This window comes from Orcinus orca, chromosome 6 (genome assembly GCF_937001465.1).
Source record: "Orcinus orca chromosome 6, mOrcOrc1.1, whole genome shotgun sequence".
In the NCBI taxonomy this organism is placed as follows: Eukaryota; Metazoa; Chordata; class Mammalia; order Artiodactyla; family Delphinidae; genus Orcinus; species Orcinus orca.
Window position 1 is genome coordinate 20560683 of NC_064564.1, and position 21036 is coordinate 20581718.

The 21036-nt window shown below is 49.5% G+C and overlaps 1 protein-coding gene across 3 annotated transcripts in view; it reads right to left on the reverse strand.

Annotated features, from left to right (window-relative positions):
* Window positions 1-21036, reverse strand: part of SLC39A14 (solute carrier family 39 member 14) — a 47843-nt gene that overhangs the window by 8095 nt on the left and 18712 nt on the right. Inside the window, exons 2-4 of one of the 3 annotated variants that reach the window (XM_049711702.1) lie at window positions 7584-7718; window positions 5450-5636; window positions 2238-2407 (exon numbers count right to left, since the gene is read on the reverse strand). In XM_049711702.1, the coding sequence (XP_049567659.1) occupies window positions 2238-2407; window positions 5450-5636; window positions 7584-7712 (486 nt within the window). In that variant the 5' untranslated portion in view covers window positions 7713-7718. Of the gene's footprint in view, window positions 1-2237; window positions 2408-4455; window positions 4626-5449; window positions 5637-7583; window positions 7862-21036 lie in introns of all 3 variants that reach the window. The other 2 variants (XM_004270645.3, XM_033429696.2) reach the window with 2 other exon arrangements.

Here is a 21036-nt window from a genome sequence, read left to right on the forward strand (position 1 = left end):
CTTGACTCTAGGAAAGGAAGAGACCGGGACAACTCTGCCATGTACTCAATACCTTTCCAACAAAAATCTAACCCTCGATGTTTCCCTAATGTCACATCACCAGACCCGCTGGGTTCTCTCTAGCTTATTTTCTGATGCAAAAGACAGATCGTCTTTGGAATTTTACTCTCAGGAAGAACAGCCTTGGATGTGGCCTTTCTACTTTTAATGAGGACTCTGTCTTCACTTGTCCTGGAGCTTTGCTACAAGGACAGACTCTGCCGGCAGATTCCATCTTTAAGGAGGAGACACTCGTGTTTGTTTTCATCGTTATATAGCGTTCCTGGCTGATCTGCCTGTAAACACACAGGGAGATGGTACAGTTATACTTTCTAAAATGGGAAATCCTTTCTCCAGTTAAATAGTAAGAATTGCGGCATCTTCCTGACCGCAGACCTCCCAGTGACCACAAAGCCAAGAAAGCGGACTGTGTGACTGCACGTGTCAATTTTGGGGGTTTTGTCTTGGTTTCTGGAAACTTCACTTACTATGGCCAAAAGAAAGAAGGAAAAAAAAAAAAGAATCCATTGGGAAGCAGATAGGAGTAGAAATGAGGAGAATTCCATTCTCAGTGATGCTCCTGACTTGTGCGGGGGGGGGGGGGGGGGGGGCCTTGGGAAAGTGTCTGCTGACCTGCTCCTAAGTTTTCTGATAGGAAATGGGCCTCTCGAATAAACGCCAGCCTTCTCGTGAATAGGTCCCAGATAAAAGACCACCAGTACCAGGAACTCCGGGCTGCTTAAAAGCTAAGTGTTTGTCTTTTCTATTTTAAAGGGACGAAATGCAATCTCTTAGGGTAGTTTTCTAAGAGACATTAAAGGTCAAGTTCTAGAATAGAAATTACTCATTCCGGCCAACTTTCCAGGAGAGTCCAATCATCTTACGGAAAAGTGGGGTGGAAAGAGGCAACTAACAGTTCTCCACAGAAAGCACTAAGATACGAGCTCTTGTGCAGGTCAGATTCTGTATCTGTTAAATGGGTACAACATTCCTTGTTTCCTACACATCACAGAGGTGATCTAAGGATCAACTCAGAAAACACAAAACCGCATCTTGGAAAACAAAGTGCTCTAAGGAGCCCGGGGCGTCATCTTTCTGCTTCACCTCTGGCTCATCCAGGCCCGTCAGACTACCCACAGTGTAGCGCCTCAGGATTCCTGCCATCAGCAGGTCTACGCAGAGACCACATGGGATGAGAAACTCCTCCAAGGCCCTGCTAAGCCTTACAAACACTGGGCTCCTCCTCTCTCATGGAGGGTTTCCTGGTTAGCCCAGGCGAAGGGGCAAAGGTACCATCAACATGTGTGAGGCCAGACTGGTGGGTTCTCTCCAGCTTATTTTCTTTCTTTTCTTCTTCTTCTTTTTTTTTTATTTTGCCAACAGCAAAACTTTACTGCGCACCTATTATATAAAGGCCCTTCCATGGATTAAGAGCTCATTATTTAATCCTCATACCTCTCTAGCTTATTTTCTGATGCAAAAGACAGGTTGTCGGGCTTCCCTGGTGGCGCAGTGGTTGAGAGTCTGCCTGCCGATGTAGGGGACACGGGTTCCTGCCCCGGTCCGGGAAGATCCCACATGCCGCGGAGCGGCTGGGCCCGTGAGCCATGGCCGCTGAGCCTGCGCGTCCGGAGCCTGTGCTCCGCAACGGGAGAGGCCACAACAGTGAGAGGCCCACGTACCAAAAAAAAAAAAAAAAAAGACAGGTTGTCTTTAGAATTTAATGTCCTACTGAGGAGAAGTGAGCTTTTCATTGAGACCTACGGATTCTGTTTTTGGTGCCAAAAGCTCCAAATTGGGAGCCATAACGTGACCTAACTACACTACCTCTGTTCACCCAACAGATAGCGAGCACCAGGTGTTTAAGAAACATTAACTCACGTAACCCTCACGGCATCACCCTGAGGTCCGCCCTTTTTATTCTTCCCGTTTTACGTATGAGGAAACGGAAGGACAGAGAGGTCAGGTGACTTGCCCAAGGGCACAGAACTTGTGGCTGGTGGAGCTGGGATTTGAACCAGCTCTCAAAGCCTTCTCTAAGCTGCCTCTTCTCGCTCGTGCCTACATCCTAGCTTCACTTTCCAAATGGAGAGGACCTCCTCTCTAGGCCTTCAGTGGAGATGGAGGGCCCGCCCACTGTGTCCCGCCATCCCCCAGGAGGTGGCGTGCTCCTGTGCAAGGGCCCTAGCTTGCCATACCTCGGGGATGAGCTGGAAGAGGGCGTTGGAGTAGAGGGTTCCAATCGCCAGAGCTATGAAGTAGAGCAGCAGCCTCTTGTAAAAAGTCTTCTTCATGAAGGGCACCACGCTGGCCCCCATCAGGGAGCAGAGGGAGATGACGGTCACACAGAGGAGACCGTACCCCCAGACTGCCGGGGAGGGGGAGCCAGCCCCACCCAGGACAGGGACAAGGGCGAACGCCCCACGGCACGGCAGCCACCATTCAGGGAGAGAGGTGGAGAGGGCGGGAGGTAGAGTGGGAGGGGGTTTTGGTGGATATTAACAAAGGAGGCAAAACAAGAAAAATCAGAGAGACAAGCAGGGAGGGAGAGAGAAACAGAACATTTGTTAGTGATTCAAGTCCAATGAAATTTCCTTCAATCGGCTCAGGAGAAACGGGGAGGAACTCGCGGTGGCCTTGGAACCCCGCGTCTCTCGCCCCTGCTGCCTGGTGGCTGCTGAGTCCCACCTGCTAGCTGCTGTGCCTGGCAGGGCAGGTCCTGCCTTGGCCTGTAGCCGAGGTGTGCTCAGGCCTAGCCAGGGGCTGCCTAGCAGACTTTGGACTCGAGAGCTCTAGGCAACAGGAAACCAGAGCAAGGGGAAGAGACCGACAGATCACTGGGCTGCCGTGTTGGCACGTCTGACCCTCGCTATGCAGGCACATGGGACACTCCCCACACCCGGTCTGCTCTGTGCAGGGCAGAAGGGACGGACAAGTAAGGCCCGATGGCCACAAAATCCATTCTCTTAACATCTCAGGTTTTGTTTTTTTCCTATGACCTTGTTTTGTTTTTTCTTTTTGTTTTCGGTTATGCCCCGAAACTTGCAGGATCTCAGTTCCCCGACCAGGGACTGAACCTAGGCCATGGTACAGGAAACCCTGAATCCTAACCACTAGGCCACCAGGGAATTCCCTCAGGTTTTGCTTTATTTGTTTGTTTCCATTTGCTTTGAGAGGGCTGCAGTGTAGAGAACAGAGTTCCAAGATCACCCCGTCAAAAAATATTTCCTCTACCATTTCCCAGTGTCACACACTCCGGGCAGGACAAAAGTGAGCCAGGATGAGGCCTCCCCTGTGAGCCCAGGGGCGGAGTATGTACCATTATTGTATTCCCATTCAACAGGCAAACACAGCATTTCATTTCCAATCTTGAAAAAAAATTAATAAATTTAATTTCTGGAGCCGAAAAAAAAGTAGCCCAAGATGAGGCCTGCCCTGAGAAGTGCTTGCTAGATTCATGTGGAATTCTGACATAGCATCAAGATGGTTCACCTTCAACCAGATTTCTCTCCTCATCATGAAGAGGGAACAGGCAAGGCAAGGATGGGCATCCCGTAGAGTCCTTTGATTGGAAAGGCCAGGCAGCTGCCTATGGAAGGCGGCCATCAACATTCCCAAAGAAGGTCCACACATCACCCATCGCCCCACTGCACGTCCTTGCCTGAGCTGACAGGTGGGCAGACTGTCACCTTGGGTCTTATTTTTTTTAGCTCCTCAGTGGTTACAATTAAAGAACAAAATCAACAAACATTTCAGAACAGTCAAGTAAGGGTGCCAGGAAGTCAGTCCTATCAGGACAAAGTCAAGATGCAAGGTGTGAAGGACGGTGGGTCCCTTTCCTTTATTTGGTAATTTTGATTTCGCTTTTTTCATTAAATAGTCTTGATTCTATGTTTGGCCCTCTATACTGTGGATTAGGGCCTGCTTAAAAAAAAAGGATCACGTACTTTTTAGGTCAATACAACTTTTCAGTCGCTAACCTCTTTCCTTCCACTTCATTCCAGGTGGATCATCTCTTGGTGGCCACACCTGAGTACGGCCAGGTCCTCTATTTAGAACAGAGGGGGTCTGGAGGACCAAGGGCAGGGACAGCCACCACCGGCTGCTTTCCTTTCCAGCCCTGCCGACAGGGCTTAGGAAAGGCACTGACTGGGGAAGGAGGCTGACGGGTCCCCAGCATGGGGGACAAGTGCTGAGAGCCTTGCATCTGACATCCCCTGAAGAGGCCAGAGGCAAACCTGGGTGCCCCAGGAGTGAGAGGAGGCCCTTGAGATCCAGAGGCAGAAGTCATTTGCATCCCTTGACATGAGGAAGAAGTTAATGTTTCAGGTGGCGGCTGTCAGGTGCCTTGGAGCACAGGGTCGGGGCGGGGACGCCCCAGGGAGACAGGACGCGCACGTTTCTTTTCTACTGCACCTCTGGGATGAGCTGGAAGAGCGCGTTAGAGAGCAGCGTTCCAATGGACAGGGCGATGAAGTAAGTGAGCACACGGCTGAAAAACGCTTTCTCCGTGCACGGCAGGACGAGGACTCCCAGGAGAGAGGCCAGGTTAATCAGTGAGACACTGAGGAAACCAAAGCCCCACACTGTGGAGGAACAAGAACAGACGAGAGCCTCCATTACTGAGGGTGGAGGTACTCTTGCTGCCGGGGGCAGCCCGTTCTGAACTCAGCGGCAATCGGGGCAGAAAGAGATCTGCCAACCCATCAGTAAATGCTTGTTGAGTCCACCTCTTGCTGGGTGCTGTGGAGAAGCCTAAAAATATACACCAAAGCTGCTATCCAAAAGCAGCTTACCTTTCAGATGGAGGGGCAGATGAAAGGCTATAGACCACAGGAGTTAAATAACGACAGCAGGAAACGACGTGGGGTGTGACACAGGTGGCACATGCCAGGTACCAAGTGCCAGGCTGCTCACACCAGCACGACAGGATTGCAGAAGGTCGATCCAGGCCCAAGGGAGCCGTGTGCACACACAGGCCACGGTGAACCACTGCGGCTGGAGCAGGGCTACCAGGCAGGGGAGGGGGAGGAGGATGAAGTGGGTGAAGTGGGCCGAGGGCAAACTGTGAAAGGCCTTAAATGCTAAACTCAAAAATCAAGGTGTTGGCCCCCTGGTAGTTTAATGAAAACCAAAACGGAAAAGTGACCAAAAAGAGCACCTCGAGGCTGGTCCAAAAGCCCCACGACGGAACGCTCACCAGCCACGCTGCCCGGCCTGGCAATGTGCTGGACCGGTCTTGGGAGTACAGGAGATACCGGTATAGTCATTACTCCAACTCACCCCTCCCAATGACGATAAGAGGATGATAACCGGTCAAACATTCAGCGGGCAGCTCTATCTGATCAGCCCAGCGGTCCTCATGCAGACAAGCACGGACACCAGGCCCTGCCTTCCCGTGCTGGCTCACCTTCAACTGAGCTGGGCCTCCCCTCTTCTGTCTGCTCGTTCTCCTCATTCTCCTGGTTCTCGGAGGAGCAGGCCCGGGAATCCAGCTGCTGGAGGATGGTGGGGCAGAACTCCTGGAACTCACGCCCCCCAATCCGCAACTGGTCACTGAGGTTGTGGGCAGCAAAGAGGTCTCCAGAACTGAAGCACTGAAACCAAGTGGGAGGGGCAGAAAGCTTCTTAGGACCCGAAGTCACACCTTGCCCCTGATGAGCCTTCCAAGACGGAAAACAGAAGATGCAACTGTCCAAATTTCACAGAACCTGCAGACTAACGTCCAAGGATAAGAGCAAGGTCGTCCCTAAACTTGAAAGACTGATAAGTTATCTTAGAGATCAGCCACCCATACATACCTTCCACTCACCCATCTGTAAATGGCTACCTAGAAGTTCTGGGAACAACCGAATTCCAATCATTATGACCAGGGTGTGGCTTCTGGGAAACATACCTCTATGTGCATACCTGAAGATACAGCTTCTCCCAGATACCAAATCTGGCCACATTACAACTGCCCAGGGAGTTATGACAGTAAAATGCAGATTTCACATACTTCTCCAGAGCTATTGAGCACAGGTGTCTAAGAGGAACAGTAGTCTCCTGGACCATATACAGTAATGTCCCGAGACTGCAGGATGTGTTGGCAGAGATTGGGAAAGGAAGCGGGGGGAAATCTGAAGACTCAGGGTCTGCCATGGAGCAAGCGTGGGCTGCCCAGTGGGCATGAGCTCTGAGTTCCCTTGGGAAGCATCAGGTTAAGTGGTTCTCACACACCGTTCCCATGAAACACTGCCATTCTACTTCTAATTAAACAGTTACACGTCAGTCTTTCGCTGAGTTTGGTTTCACGTGGCTCTGTCTCTGAGGGAACCAGCCCGCTGGGAGTGCCGACGAGTGAGGGTTTCTGGGCCTGGTACTTCCATGGGGTCCAGTGGTTAAGACTTCGCTTTCCAATGCAGGGGGTGCGGGTTCAATCCCTGGTCAGGGAGGCTGGGATCCCACATGCCTCGCGGCCAGAAAACCAAAAAACAAAACTGAAGCAATACTGTAACAAATTCTATAAAGGCTTTAAAAATGGTCCACATCAAAAAAATCTTAAAAAAAAAAAATGCTGGGGGCTGGACTCAGTGACCCCAAGATCCTGCTGCTGAGCCGGGAGGCCTCTGGGGTCAGGCTGCATGAGCCCCCCAAGGCAGCCACCCCTCCGACTCAGACGTGCACCACGCCCCTGTGGTTCTGCATACATGCCACATGGCTCCCCCAGCCTAGAGACTCGGTCTCTCCAAACTCCGCTCTCCTTCAAGGCGAAGCTCCAGGACACCCCACACAGAAGCTTCCTTGACCATCTAGTGCACACTCACCCGCTTCTCTCATTTCTGAATCCTATAATGACTATCCAAGCCACAGCAACTAGCACTTCATCTGAATATCAGTTAACTCTGTTCTTGGTTGGCTGAGCTCCCCATCTTAACAGTAAACTCCCTAAACATGACTCATTTTCCTCTATTTCTCACCACACTCAGCACAGGGAACAAAGTAGATATGCAAAGACGTTGCTGGCTGACTTATATTTGGCTGCCACACACAGCCTCAGACTCTGATTAGCCAAGAAGATATGGAAGACAGAACAGAGAACCAGGAGCCAAAAGACCTGAGTCTTAATCCTGGTCCCTCCAGAACTCACTGTGGGTCCCTTAGTATCTCAGTATATACAGGATATAATGAAGATCTGCCACCTGCACGTAGAGGTACTTTGAGGCTCACCTAGGATAACGGGCAAAGGGCTTTGCAGAAACTCTATAAGAAATATTAGCTGACCCGGGAGCTCCAGCTTACCAGCAGTTCCAGGAGATCCCAGTGCGGCTCTGAGGAAGGGTCTGGAAGGCTGAGAGCCCCTACTTCATGGCTGCCCTTTGCTAAGGGCTTCAAAACACCCATGTAGGAGGCTGGGAGGTGCTGCTGGAGACTCAGACTAGCTGATCCCGACCGCAGGGGAAGAATTGGCCCCTCTGCTCTGTCATCAAGGCTCGCCCGCCCCCAACTAGATTGGGAACCTTGAAAGGACAGAGACGGTGCTGGGCAGAGCCAGGGAGCCTTACCGTCGAGAGGTTCCTCGGTCCCTGCACGGACTGGGAGACGTTGTCCCGGCCCACTCCCACATCCAGGTGGTTGAGCAGGGCCTTCAGCTGCTGCAGGGTGAGGCTGTCGCCCTCCCCGTAGCGATGCATGAGGTTCTGCAAGAAAGAGGCTGCGCTGATGGCGGGTGTCCCCACGGACACAGCATGAGCCTCAGGAGCAGCTGTCCACACAGCGAGCAGAGCCAGCAGGAGGCAGTTGGGGAGGGCTGGGTGCAGCAGCTTCATGGTGACAGGTGAGGCTGCAAGAGGAGAAGGCCAGGTGAGGGCAAGGCTTAGGACACCCATCCTCTCCTTCCACACCAGACCCGTCAGCTGTGCTCCAAACAGGAGGGTCTCTCTTCAGACTCTGAATCCAGTTGGTGTCAAAACTGACCCTTCGGGCTTCCCTGGTGGTGTAGTGGTTGAGAATCTGCCTGCCAATGCAGGGGACACGGGTTCGAGCCCTGGTCTGGGAAGATCCCACATGCCGCGGAGCAACTAGGCCCGTGAGCCACAACTACTGAGCCTGTGCATCTGGAACCTGTGCTCCGCAGCAAGAGAGGCTGCGACAGTGAGAGGCCCGCGCACCGCGATGAAGAGTGGCCCCCGCTCGCCGCAACTAGAGAAAGCCCACGCACAAAAATGAAGACCCAACACAGCCAAAAATAAATAAATAAAATTTAAAAAAAAAAAACAACAAAAAAAAAACTGACCCTTCACCCCTTCTATAAGGCCTCTGCCTAGCTTTTGAGAAAAATCCTTCTTTTGAAACAGAAGATAAAAAAACAAATTCAATAGGTTTGACCAAATTTGAAAAGAAAAAAGTACAGAAAAACTATGGGTGTTTAAAGTCCTTATCTTTTTAGAGATACTGAAATCATCATGGATTAAATATCTTACTTGGGATTTGCTTCAAAATAACCAAGGAGTGGATATTTGCATTAGAGTACAGATGAGACAAGACTGAGCATGAGTTGATAATTGTTGGAAATGAGTGATGGGTAGGTGGGAATCCATGATACTATTCTCTCTACTTTTGTATATGTCTGAAATTCTCCAAAGGAAAATCTAAAAAAAAAAGAACACCACCACTTAAAGAGGGGGGATAAAAAACAGACTGGAAAAATTATACACCATCAAACATGCCAAAGGATTATTTCTATACTACCTAAATTAGGGAACCAACATGAAAAATACTCAGTCTCCCCGGCTTGTTAAGAATACAAATTTAAAAGATGGAGGGTGCTACTTTGCTACTTATTAAAATAGCAAAACACATTTTTTAAAAAAGATATAAAACCAAATGTTAGTGAGGTTAAACAACAGAATAACATACTTCTGGGGGCTGTATACATAATATGACTCTGGAAAAGTTATATGATAATAAATGTATTTAAATCCTTTAATAACTCTACTTCTAGAATTTACACTAAGAGAAGCAATCCAAAAATAAAAAGGCTATTGGCAGAAAGATGTGTTGTGGTCAAGTGGATTACATCAATTTCATGCAATAGTATGCAGCTATAAAAAGGAGAATCGTGAGTTTAATGTTAAATAAAGAAGCAGAACAATTATGTAATCAGAGTTAAGAACTGAGAAGGAACAGAGAAAAAATGAAACCTTCCAGTAGCAGGATGGATGATTTTTCTTTTGTTAATCATTTCCCTTAGTATAGTTATAATTTAAACTTGTGAAATAAACAAACACCAGGAGGGGAAAATGAGCCTCCTATTTAATCCAGGCCTAGGAGCCCAGGCACTGTAGTTATTCCCATGCTTCCTCGGGGACACCCGGGGCTCTGGCATGATGCCTCACGTGGATCACTCCATCTCCCCGACCTTGCTTGGGACAGAGGAACCAGAGCAAAGTGGTTAAGAGCAGGCTTATCTGCATCCTGACTCTGCCGTTTACCAGCTGTGATCTTGGGCAAGTTATGTAACCAGAGTCAACATTCTACAATCACCCAGAGCGGTGATAGAGCGTACCATGGCCTTTAGGGTCAGGAAGACCTGGCTTGAATTTCCACACTGCTGCTTCCCAGCAGTGACCTTGGCCAAGTTACGTAGCCTCTCTCTCCACACCTCAGTTTTCTCATCTATAAAATCTGTACCCGCCTCATTGGACTATTGTGAAGATTTAACGACATGAGCTTTGGCAAGGGACTAGACTCAAGAAAGCGCTCGATAAAACATGGCTATGATTATCGTAAGACTTATAATTGGCAGGGCTCCTCCACTTTGACTCCCTCTCAGATATTAAGCTGCCAATGGAAGCACAGTGGCCGACTTTACTCCACGCCTACATCGCACAAGTCCCCGACCACAAGCATACCCGGGACATTCCAGGCTTTAGGTTCCACATGCGGGGCACGCACAGAATCTGGAGACATAAACCATCACTCTTCAGTGAATATACTTTGAGTCACACAAATGAATGGATTAGGCATCAGCAAAAACGATAGTCTGTACAAGTGCTACTCTGAAACTAAAAGCTCTCAAGTCTCCACCAAGACCCAAAAGTTAACTTATAGTTAGTAGGGTGGACCTTATCCAAAACAGCTAAACCCCACTGTACAAAGAAAGCTGTTCTCCACCCGACCACACTGTGATTTGTCTAAGGCGTGTGCTGTACTGTTAAAACAAAGGGGAGGAGGGCTGCATGGGTTTAGGAAAGGGGGGGCAAAGAGATGAGGACAGCAGTTAGCAGTCCCAGTGTGACCTTACCTGAAGCACCTGACACTCACTGATTCCTTTAAGAGAAGGCAGGACATTTATCCCCACAAAACAGATGAGGAAACTGGGGTTTGGGGATCAGGGAACGTGGCCCATAACCAGCAAGTAGACCAGAAATCGAATTCTCCGTGAACTGAAGCCGGGTCTGAACGACACTAAAGTCAGGGCACTCTTAGCCACTGTCCCCTCTGTGTGGAGACACACACATACATGCCCCAGGTCCCATGCAGAAGCCACCAAAGCCCGCGTGTCTCTGGGCAGATCTACCCCAGTTTCTACCAGTCCCCGCAAGCACCCCAAATCCAGGCGTAAGGTGCCCTGAAGACCTGTGAAGGAAACCCCCCAAATGTGTGACACAGACAGGCTGTGTTACAGGGTTCCCTCTGCAGAATCACTTCAACAAAACAAATAATCAAATCCATCTGCAGCAACTTCAGAACACTCACAAACAAGAGACACGCAAAAACACTTCAAGGCCGAGACACCTGGGGTACTTGTAGCTGTACCCGGACAGGCGTTCACGTCAAGGTAAGCATCGACTCAGCGTTTGCTCTTCAGTGACCCAGAGGCCCCTGGGAGTGGGTAGGGCGGAGCCCTCCCACCTGGCCTGCACTCCAGACAGGATGCCCACCCCGGAGAGTCAGAGAAGAATGTAGAAACAGCTGGAGGGCAGTAAGGAGTCCTGGTCCAGGGACCCTGGACTCGTTAAAGACACTTCAAATCCAAGTGACCCTGGCTTTTTGGCAGACACGAAAGGGGAGCTTTCTGCTCCAAAGGAGATGTAAGTTATTCTTAGAAAAAAAAGGAAGTTTATAAGAGATTCTTTGGAGGAAAGAAAGAAGAGAGGAAGAGGATACATACAGCTCCGGAGCAGCAGGATGGTGAGGCTGGGCAGGGGTCCTCGCCTCCAGCTCCAGCTGCAGGAGTAAGCCCAAGCCCGTTCTATTAAGTCCATGGAAATGGGCGGCCCCAGGTGGGCTGTTCCCGTCGGGGAGCTGAGCCAGCCGCCCTCAAGACCACCTTCCTTCCAGGAGGAGTAAGAAGAGCCCATGGGGCCAGGCATTAAAAACAAGCTGCAGGGCTTCCCTGGTGGCACAGTGGTTGAGAGTCCGCCTGCCGATGCAGGGGACACGGGTTCGTGCCCCGGTCCGGGAAGATCCCACATGCTGCGGAGAAGCTGGGCCCGTGGGCCATGGCCGCTGAGCCTGCGCGTCCGGAGCCTGTGCTCCGCAACGGGAGAGGGCACAGCAGTGAGAGGCCCGTGTACCGCAAAAAAATAATAATAATAAAAATAAAAAAAAAACAAGCTGCAGACAGACAAAGGCTCGAGTATGCTGTTGGCTCAGAGGACCAGGCTCCCCGACTAAAGAGAAGCTAGAGTCTTCTCCACCCCTTTGTTCACCTGGCTCAGGTTCCAAGAAGTAAATTATTTTAGTGCCTTAGGTCTGTCTTCAAGGCACCAGACCCAACCTCCCCGGGACGGGGTCGGGTGCAGGGTGAGGTGAGAGTCGACAGGAGATGCTTTGGCTCTGGACCCTCTGTGGAGCTTCAGAAGTGCCTTCCTACCTTGGAGGCTCCCAAATCAGATTCCACCTGCCTGTGGTCCCTTCACCCGGCTCAGAAATATCTCATCCTGGAAGCGGCACTTCTGTCCCGTGGACATAACTTTACTCTTATATTTACCATGCTGCATTTTTTCCATGCCCACCCACTGTCTCAGAGATGAGCAAACATTTACTTCTCTTCGTGGGGACAGAGTAGTGACTTTCCGTGATGCTTGGTCCAGGGACTGGACATTGATGTGAGCAGAACAGGCAACGGAGACCTGGGGGGCCTGGGAGCTGCTGGGCCTCCCAACACCCACTCCCTTCCCTGACCACGTGCTGGCCAGACAGCCCACCGTTCTCCCTCTCAGATTCCTCTGGGCTGAGGAATGAAACGCGGAAGGTAAGATCTAATGCTCCAGAGACAAACATGGCTAAGGCACAGCGGTTTCCAAGGCCAACTGGTAAGTCACAGGAAATGGGCAAAGGATGTGTTTGGGACCCTATCTTCTCTGTGCAGCACCCTATGCCTACTCTGCGCCCCCTCAAAGCACGGGCTAGGTGGGAGCACAGTGAATTGGAAGACTCGAACTCTTCAGCTGCGATGCTAGTCAGCGGCAGGCCAAGGCGTGGCGTGTGTGCAAGGGCAGTCTGAATTGGGCTTCTGCAAAGCACTTGAGTTAAAACTGAGAAAAGACTGATGGTCCAGGACTTCCCTGGTGGCACAGTGGTTAAGAATCCGCCTGCCAATGCAGGGGACATGGGTTCGAGCCCTGGTCCGGGAAGATCCCACATGCCACGGAGCAACTAAGCCCGTGCGCCACAACTACTGAGCCTGTGCTCTAGAGCCTGCGAGCCACAACTACTGAGCCCACATGCCACACCTACTTAAGCCCGCGTGCCTAGAGCCTGTGCTCCACAACAAGAGAAGCCACTGCAATGAAAAGCCTGCGCACCGCAAGGAAGAGTAGCCCCTGCTTGCTGCAACTACAGAAAGCCTGCGTGCAGCAACAAAGACCCAACGCAGCCAAAAAAAACCAAAAACCAAAAAACAAGACTGATGGTCCACACTAAAGAATGACCAGGGGGTCAGATGGGTGGATAAGGAGGTGCAGGTGAGGGGGCAGGGGAAAAGGAGAGGCTACAGTGACATGAGTGATGGCTCCCGAGGTCCTTGGCTGCACCACTGACTGGCCTTAGTGAATCATCTTAAGCCTTCTCCTCAACTGTCTCCTCCCCACTTGAAATCCAAAGGATGTAAAAAGAGGCATCAAGTTCTCTTATATTCCTCTTGGGGACAGACAGCAGGGGGTCTCTGAGGTGCCTGTGCTCTCATACCCAACTAACAACCACAAGGCGGCTGCCATCTCCCTGGGGGCTCTCTCCCCACAGCTCATTGCTGCAGAAGACTGTCAAATAGACTGGTCTTCCTCCAGTCCCCATCCCCTCCCCATTCTAAGGCTGTGACCCGTCAGCCTAATAGGAATGTCTCCCCAGTGGACACTCCCCACGAAAGGTTAACCAGTGAGGGGTACAACAGACACACATGGTCTGGGTGAGCCAAGGGGGCACCTTCCAGAGCCCACCTCAGGAGACGTGTATAAAAATCCCCGAAACTTGCAGACCAAAGACAAAGCCAGGCCTCAGGGTGGAGGTGGAGGCCCCGAGGACTCAAAAACTCTGGCCTTTGTCTTCCCTGCTGTGGGTGCTGGTAACTAGGAAAAGTGCAGCTCTGGCAACAGAAGGACCACTGGGTTTGGTGGGAGAAGTCCAATCTGTACCTCACTGATCTCACTAGGTCGCCTTCCTTATATTGGAAAGAGGAAAACAAATCCACAGAGCTTTCTTTGAGTACTAAGAAAGATAAGGTATGTTGAAACACTATATAAAAATAAAGATTTCTGAATTAAGATGGAGAACTGAAATGGCAGCATTTTTCCTTCAACGGATAACTAACTTTTGAGTTAAAAACAAAAATAGTAAAAAGCAAGCCAAAAAAAAAAAGTCACCCACAGCAAGCAAACAAGGAAAGAGACATAATCTGATATAATAACTTCCAAACCAGAGGCAAGGAAAGGAATGCAGGAGGTACCACACGTGGCTGGTCTCCTAGCCCTGGCCCGGCCCCAGGAGGATTCTCACTAAACCGCCCCAGATCTGAAGAGAGGCAGACTGCCGCCAAGTCTTCCTCCCCTTCCACTGGGGAGTAGTGGAAAAAGGTGCTGGGAAACAAAGAAACAGGTGGCAGGGGAACAAGAACAATGGGCTGACTCCCTCTGAGGGAAATAAGGGCTGCAAGGCTGCAGGCTGAATGAACAGGGGAAGCTGTCCAATTCCAGTGGGTCCTCCTCCCCCTCCAACAGCACCTCCCCAGTCCAGGGCCGCCACCGGGGCCACCACCAAAGTCCAGAACACAGGCCCAATCCATGCCCTCCACCCCCAACTCAGGCTACAGAGAACACGCCATAAATACCCAGCACTCGGCACTGCTGTCACTGGGGTTGGGGACAAACCAGCCTCAAGGTGGTGGGAAGAAAGTCACTGCCTTATTTTAGAGCCAAAAGAGCCAAAAAGCACTAGCATGAATATGACGAGGAGAAGCAGCAGGCCAACCACGCAGAGACAAAGATGTCGATGGAAAGGAAAACATCACTCCAGAGACAGCAATCCCTCAAAACTGCCCACTCTGTGGAATAACTCAATTAGAACATGCACACAATAAAACCAGGGCTCAGAGGTGGGGCTGTAAGACAAAAGGAGATGCAGGCTTACCAAAAAAAGACCAACAAAACATCACTGAAGAACTAATATACAGATTCTAATGAACGGAGAACAGAATTCTGCCAGAAATTTCAAATAGAGATGCTGACAAAAGAAGGTTTGAGATAAGCACAGTGAATGCGGACGGAAAAGACAAACTAAAGCACATAGTGACGACATGACACCAACGCCAGGATAACTGGTGTTCCTGAAGTAGAGAACCTGAGACCGGAATAAAAAATATGTTCAAAGATAAAAAAACACATGATTTCCCTGAAATGAAAGGAAAAACAGAATCTGATGATGGCAATAATACACCATACTCCACAAAAATTTCACGCAGAAGGCTCAACACTGGGATGCTGCCTAGTGCAGTTACCGAACTTAAAAAGAAGGCTTTTCCAGGAATCCAGAAGTAACTCCCCCGTCCCATAATATTTTCTTCCAAAAACTGTGAAATGTACTAAAACTTCTTTTAAGTGGCAGAAAATTCAGACTGCCGTCATCTTCTCCATAGCAACATTTAGCATCAGAAGAAATGCAACAGTGTTTACATAATTCTGAGAGAAAGAAAATATGAACCAATGAATATTATTCCCAGCTGTGATGTCGTACAAATCGGTAAAGACAACAGGCAGAAATTCTCAAGCATGAAATAAGTCAGAGACTTCAGTCCCCTCTTTAGGGGGGGAAGAAAATGACATGATAATGAAATGCAGCTAATTAGTAGAAAAATAAAATGAAGGCTCAGGAATGCAAAAACCATGGGTAAGCATTAAAACCCTTCAAATAAGAAATAATTAAAAACTATGGGGATTACGGTTATAGGACAGAATCTAAACGTTATAATCATGGACAATTTAATAATATAATTAATACAATCAAGAGATGGAAAGAAAGGAGATGAGAAAAAAATGTGAAAATGCTAATGTCCTGGGACTTCCCTGTGGTGCAGTGGTTAAGAATCCGCCTGCTAATGCAGGAGACACAGGTTCGAGCCCTGGTCCGGGAAGATCCCACATGCCGCAGAGCAACTAAGCCCGCGTGCCACAACTATTGAGCCCGCGTGCTGCAACTACTGAAGCCTGCGCACCTAGAACCCATGCTCCGCAGCAAGAGAAGCCACCGCAATGAGAAGCCCGCACACCACAACGAAGACCCAACGCACCCAAATAAAGAAAAAAAAGCTAATGTCCTCATTTTTCATAGCAGAGTCAATAAATACCATCTAAAATGGAAACAAGTAATTATAGATATGACTCACAAGCTTTTTTTTTAAGCCTTTTTGGGGTCTTTTAGGAAATCATCTCTCTTGTGAAAGACACATTTCTTCATAGTTTAATAATTCCTTTAACTTTACTATAGTTTTTCTTTGGTTACATTCAGGGAAGTTTTCATACTTTTTTATAGGAGTATTTTCTTTAATTTTTATTGAAGTATAGTTGATTTACAATGTTGTATTAGTTTCAGGTGTACAGCAAAGTGAATCAGTTATATATATATATATATATATATGTATATATATGTGTATATATATTCTTTTTCAGATTCTTTTCCCATATACGTTATTACAGAATATTGAGTAGAGTTCCCTGTGCTATACAGTAGGTCTTTATTAGTTATCTATTTTATATATAGTAGTATGTATATGTTTATCCCAATCTCCTAATTTGTCACGTGCTCCCACGTTTTGGAGTATTTATATCTATTTCTCTATATGCATTTTATCTGTGAGCATGTCTGGAAGGTTGTCTGGAATAATGTTCACCTAGTATTAGTGATGACTATTTCTGAGTGGTGGGATTTGGAGTGTTTTGTTTTGTTTTTAACCTTTTTAAATGCATCATTGATGTGTCCCAGTGGGTTGTGTAGGTACAACAATATAAGAAAACATGGGTGATTTTTTTTATAATCAGGGAGTTAGGGAGAACTTTCTAAGTATGGGACAAAACCTAGAAGCTGTAAAATTAATAATGTGACTACACAGACTGCCAAGTGTTCTATAAATAATTAGTGTGCTCCCAGCACGCATGGTCAAACTAACAAAGGTACAGTTCTCTGTGTAAGTCCCCATAGACACCGTGAGAAAACCAATAGTCTCGCAGCATGTACTCAAGTACATACCCTCCCTACAAGCTCTCTGGAGTTCAAAAAGCTTTGAGAAAAAATACCGAGCCTGTGGTCCTCCCTGCCCACCAAATGAACATTGTCCAAGAGGCCATTCTCCTCTCGGACAAGATGAAACTCCCTCCCAAGTACAGTGCAAATATCACGGCCTGAAAGCAAGTCCTCGGCCTTGCCCAACAGGCCCAGGGCTCAACAGGCCATTTCTTCTCCTGCTTCGCTAGGCCCTCCCTCCTAACTGCTCTCCCACATACCCTACAAGGATGTGCTCTCTCCTCTTCCAGCTCGCACTCCCAGAACCTTAGCCTCAGGCTTTGGCTCTGCCAAAGGCCACCCAGGGTGGGAGATTTCCACTGACAGCGTAGGGGAGCTGGCAGGGAGGAGGGCAGTGGGGGTACCTGGAACTGGTGACCCACTTACTATACTGTCCCCATGGAACCTCACATCGCTGGGAGAGGCAGGATGGGAAAACTTTAAAAAAAAAAAAAAAAAAGAGTGGTGACCCAGAAGCAGAGAACAAAATTAGAACCACTAGCCTGCCGTTCATGGACCAATATTTACTGAGCCCCCATTGTGCAAGTCACTGCCCGTGGGAGGGAGGTTGGGAAGGGCAGAGGCCAGCGGCGTCAGGGCCCTGGGCAGCCAGCACAGGCGGCTGGGACGGCTGATTTAGCCACATGCTGAGCCCTGAGGGCTGGACCAGCAGGGGAGAGTTGTGCATCTGCCAGGCTCTACCGTCCCAGCGGAGCCTGGGCTTGCCAGAGCAAGGAAACCTTCCAAAACCAACTAACTGAGTCAGGAAGCTCGGTAAGCAGGAGCCTGCAGGACTCCCCCTACCAGAGGCCAGGGCAAGAGTCACCTCTATTCTCATTCATCCATCAACATTTCCCAGACACTCCATTGCAAAATTCTGACCTATTGTCCCTCTAAGTCCACTCCTGTTTGTCAGACCACGGGGCCTGGCATGTGGCTTAGGAAACAAGGTACTCACATCCACCACTTACGTCACCCATTTGAAGCAAAACTTCCCAACTTGTTATTCAGGGTCAAATAAATAAGTAAAATGTATGATCTAGTGGCTAAATCAGACAGCATGATGAGTTGGGCAGGCTTGGGTTCAAACTTGGGGCCTGCCACTAACCTACCATGTGCCCCCAGCACAATTAGGCTATGAAATGTCCAGGCTCTCAGGGGCATTCTGATAAACGAGAGAGAGAGCTTAAAGGTCATAGCACAGCGGGTACTTAGGTCTGTTCCTTCTGTTCCTTGTTCTCCAAGCTCTCAGGCCAATCCCCTCACCTAGACCTGAACCTGCCTATTCTTGGATTACCTCCTCTTCCAGGAAGCCTTCTGGGACCACCCTTTGAGCACTCATCTCCAGCTACTTTGGACTCCTAATGACCTGGTCTCCCAGGGAGCCTTCCAGACAGATTTTTGTTCCTTGAAGGCAAGGGGGTCCTCCCCTTATGCTTCCCCATAGCATAGTGTCTGGACCAGTGCTGGGCACACGAGTGGGGAGAAGCAGAGAATTTCTGCTGGAAGATGCCAAATCCAACCTCCCATCTAACTGATGTCTGCTGGCATCGCCCCTACAGCTTGATGAGGAACAGGTAGCTCAGTGCCTCCTTCCACAGACATTCTAACCCACCCACTACCACAGCTCCCCACCCCGCCCCCGGGGCCTTCAGACATTCCCCAAAGTCAGATATCCAGACCACTTATTACCCTAGACTAAACAATCCCCATTCCTTCAATTTTGTTTATATTCATTGAACAAAAGGCTAGCTACACCTGCCGGACTTTAAAAAACTCAGTCCAAGAGGTCATTCATTCAACACATATTCATTGCCTACTGGTTTCATACCGGGAATAATGCTAGGGAATGCCTAGGACCTGCCCTCACAGAGCAGGGAAAACAAACAATTCAACAAGCAACTTACAAGAACAATGATGACAAGGGTTGTGTATTGATCCGGGTTCAGTTAGGCAATTTAAGCAGAGATTTTGTGTAACATATTAAATGGCCCAGAGAATCATGGGAAGAGCTGAAAAAACAGACTCTAGTCTGAGTGTCCAGGAGCTACTCCCAAAATCACAGTGCAGAGCCAGTCAGCCACGGAGCTGCTGCCTGCCGCCACCATCAGGAAGCTATAGCACAAGGAAGCTGCCTGCTCCAGGATTATGCCACAACTGCCATGATCCACACCAGCAAATGGACGTCCCAGGGTCCATCCTAAGGAAGAGGATATCTACATATTTAAGACTAGATGGAGTGTAGCTAATTGGCAGAATGCATGTCACATTGGGAATTCCAGTGAAAGGACGTCTGGAAAGTGTCATTCTTTGATTCTCTACTTTTAGTAGCTTGGACCATAATTTATTATCCAAAGTAACGCACTTGCCAGTGAAAGGAGGCGCTATTACTAAACACACCAGGACAACAAGAGTAAACCACAGGGTTGCCTCAGCGTGGATGCCTGGGGAATAAGCCAAACAAACCGTCCGCCATAGGTCACAACGAGGAGCACAGGAAGCTTAGAGAACACAGCAGGGCGGTCAAGTCTAGCGTCAGGGGTCAGGCGAGGCCTCCAGAAAGAGACGTTATTTTAGCTGAGACCTCCAGGGCGTGTAAAAGTGGGCCAGGTGAAGGTGACAGGGTGCGGATGGGGCAGAATGTTCCAGAAAGATGCAGCTTCGTTTGGAATGCCTCGGCCAAGATGCCGCATCTAAGAACTTAAGAGCCCAGGTGTACACAGGAGGATGTGGCAGGGGCCAGGGCAGGCACAGGCCTACAGGCCACGCGAAGGTGGCTAGACCCCATCTGGAGGGCAGTGGGGATCATTTTCAGCAGAGGTACCACCAGATCTGTGTTTTTAGTATACTGGTCTGGCTGCAGTGTGGAGAACAGACTGGAGGTGGGCAAGAACAGAAGCCAGGAGGCCAGGTAGGAGGTTCCCTGGGTTCCAGGTGGAAGAACACAGCACCCAGTCTGGTCTAAAGAGCAAGGCTTCTTTTTCCCAGGTTCGATCCAGCCTGGGGTGCTTCCCTGCCCCTTGGGGCTGCTGGCCCCACAGTTTTCCATTAAAGACCTGCAGAGGCTCTTCTTTAGCGGTTACCAGGAGAGAAACAAGCCACATCACTGTCCTGCTAACCACAAGTATCAGAGTGAGTTGGAAAAGACCACCCTCCACCCCATCATCATTTCCTCAATCAGGCTGAGACCTCAACTCTCTTGCTGTAGCAGGAGGGTCACTCATAAATGCCAACTCCAACTCCCGGCAGCAACACTGTGTGGGCAGACTGTGCCACCGAGGGCCTCTCGCAAGAAGTCCCCAAATGGCTAAGAAGAGTCCTCTGAAAAGGGAGGTGGGCTCTTTCCAGACAGTGACCCCTTACAAGACCCTAGGCTACAGCAGGCAGAGGCACACTGGGTTTTCCTGGTGCAGGGAACCTCTCTCTACTAGAAGCCAGGCCGGAGGACAGCACCACTGCTCTGCCTGCAGCAAAGACTCTCCCTGCCCTGACGCCAGCCCACCCATCCCCCTCCCTCCATGTCCTGCTGCACCACTATCTCCCCCTTTTAACCCTCCCATCCTTAAGCCAGCGCAAGCGCCCCCCTCCCCACTCCTCCTCAAAGATTCTGACTGTGCCATCTCTTCAGCTGAGATGCTGAATTGGGAGTGATAATTTCTCCAGGAAAGTAGTTCTCAGAGTGTGGTCCCCACAAGCAGCATCACCATCACCTGGGAACCCCTTGGAAACACAAATTCTCAGCCCCACCCGAATCTGCTGACTCAGAGACTCCAGATGGGGTCCAGCAATCTGTGTTTCAGGAAGCTCTCCAGGTGATCACGATGCACACGGAGGTCTGAGGACCGCTATTCTCAGAGGAAGGTGGTTAGATTACCAGATTTCTTCACCAGAGAGGGCAAGGAGCACTGCTATGCAGTGGCGGCCCCTTCCCCGAGTTACCGCTCATGAGCACGTGGCCAGGGCCCGGGTAGGAGGGCACAGGCTGCGACTTGGGCCTTATATTTACCAGCATGAGTCATAAACGAGCCCTACTCTCAGGAGAAAGAGGGTTATTGGGAAAAAGAGGAAAAAGGCCCATATTTCCAAACCAGAGACAGGAAGGTGGCAAGAAACAGAGGGAGATTGAGTAATTACATGCCTGAATCATAATTCCTCCATTTTCCCTCCCATTTCCCAAACCTCCCACATGGTTCATTCCCTGGCCCAAGGTCACTGGCAGTCATCATGGGATTACTGAGGTGA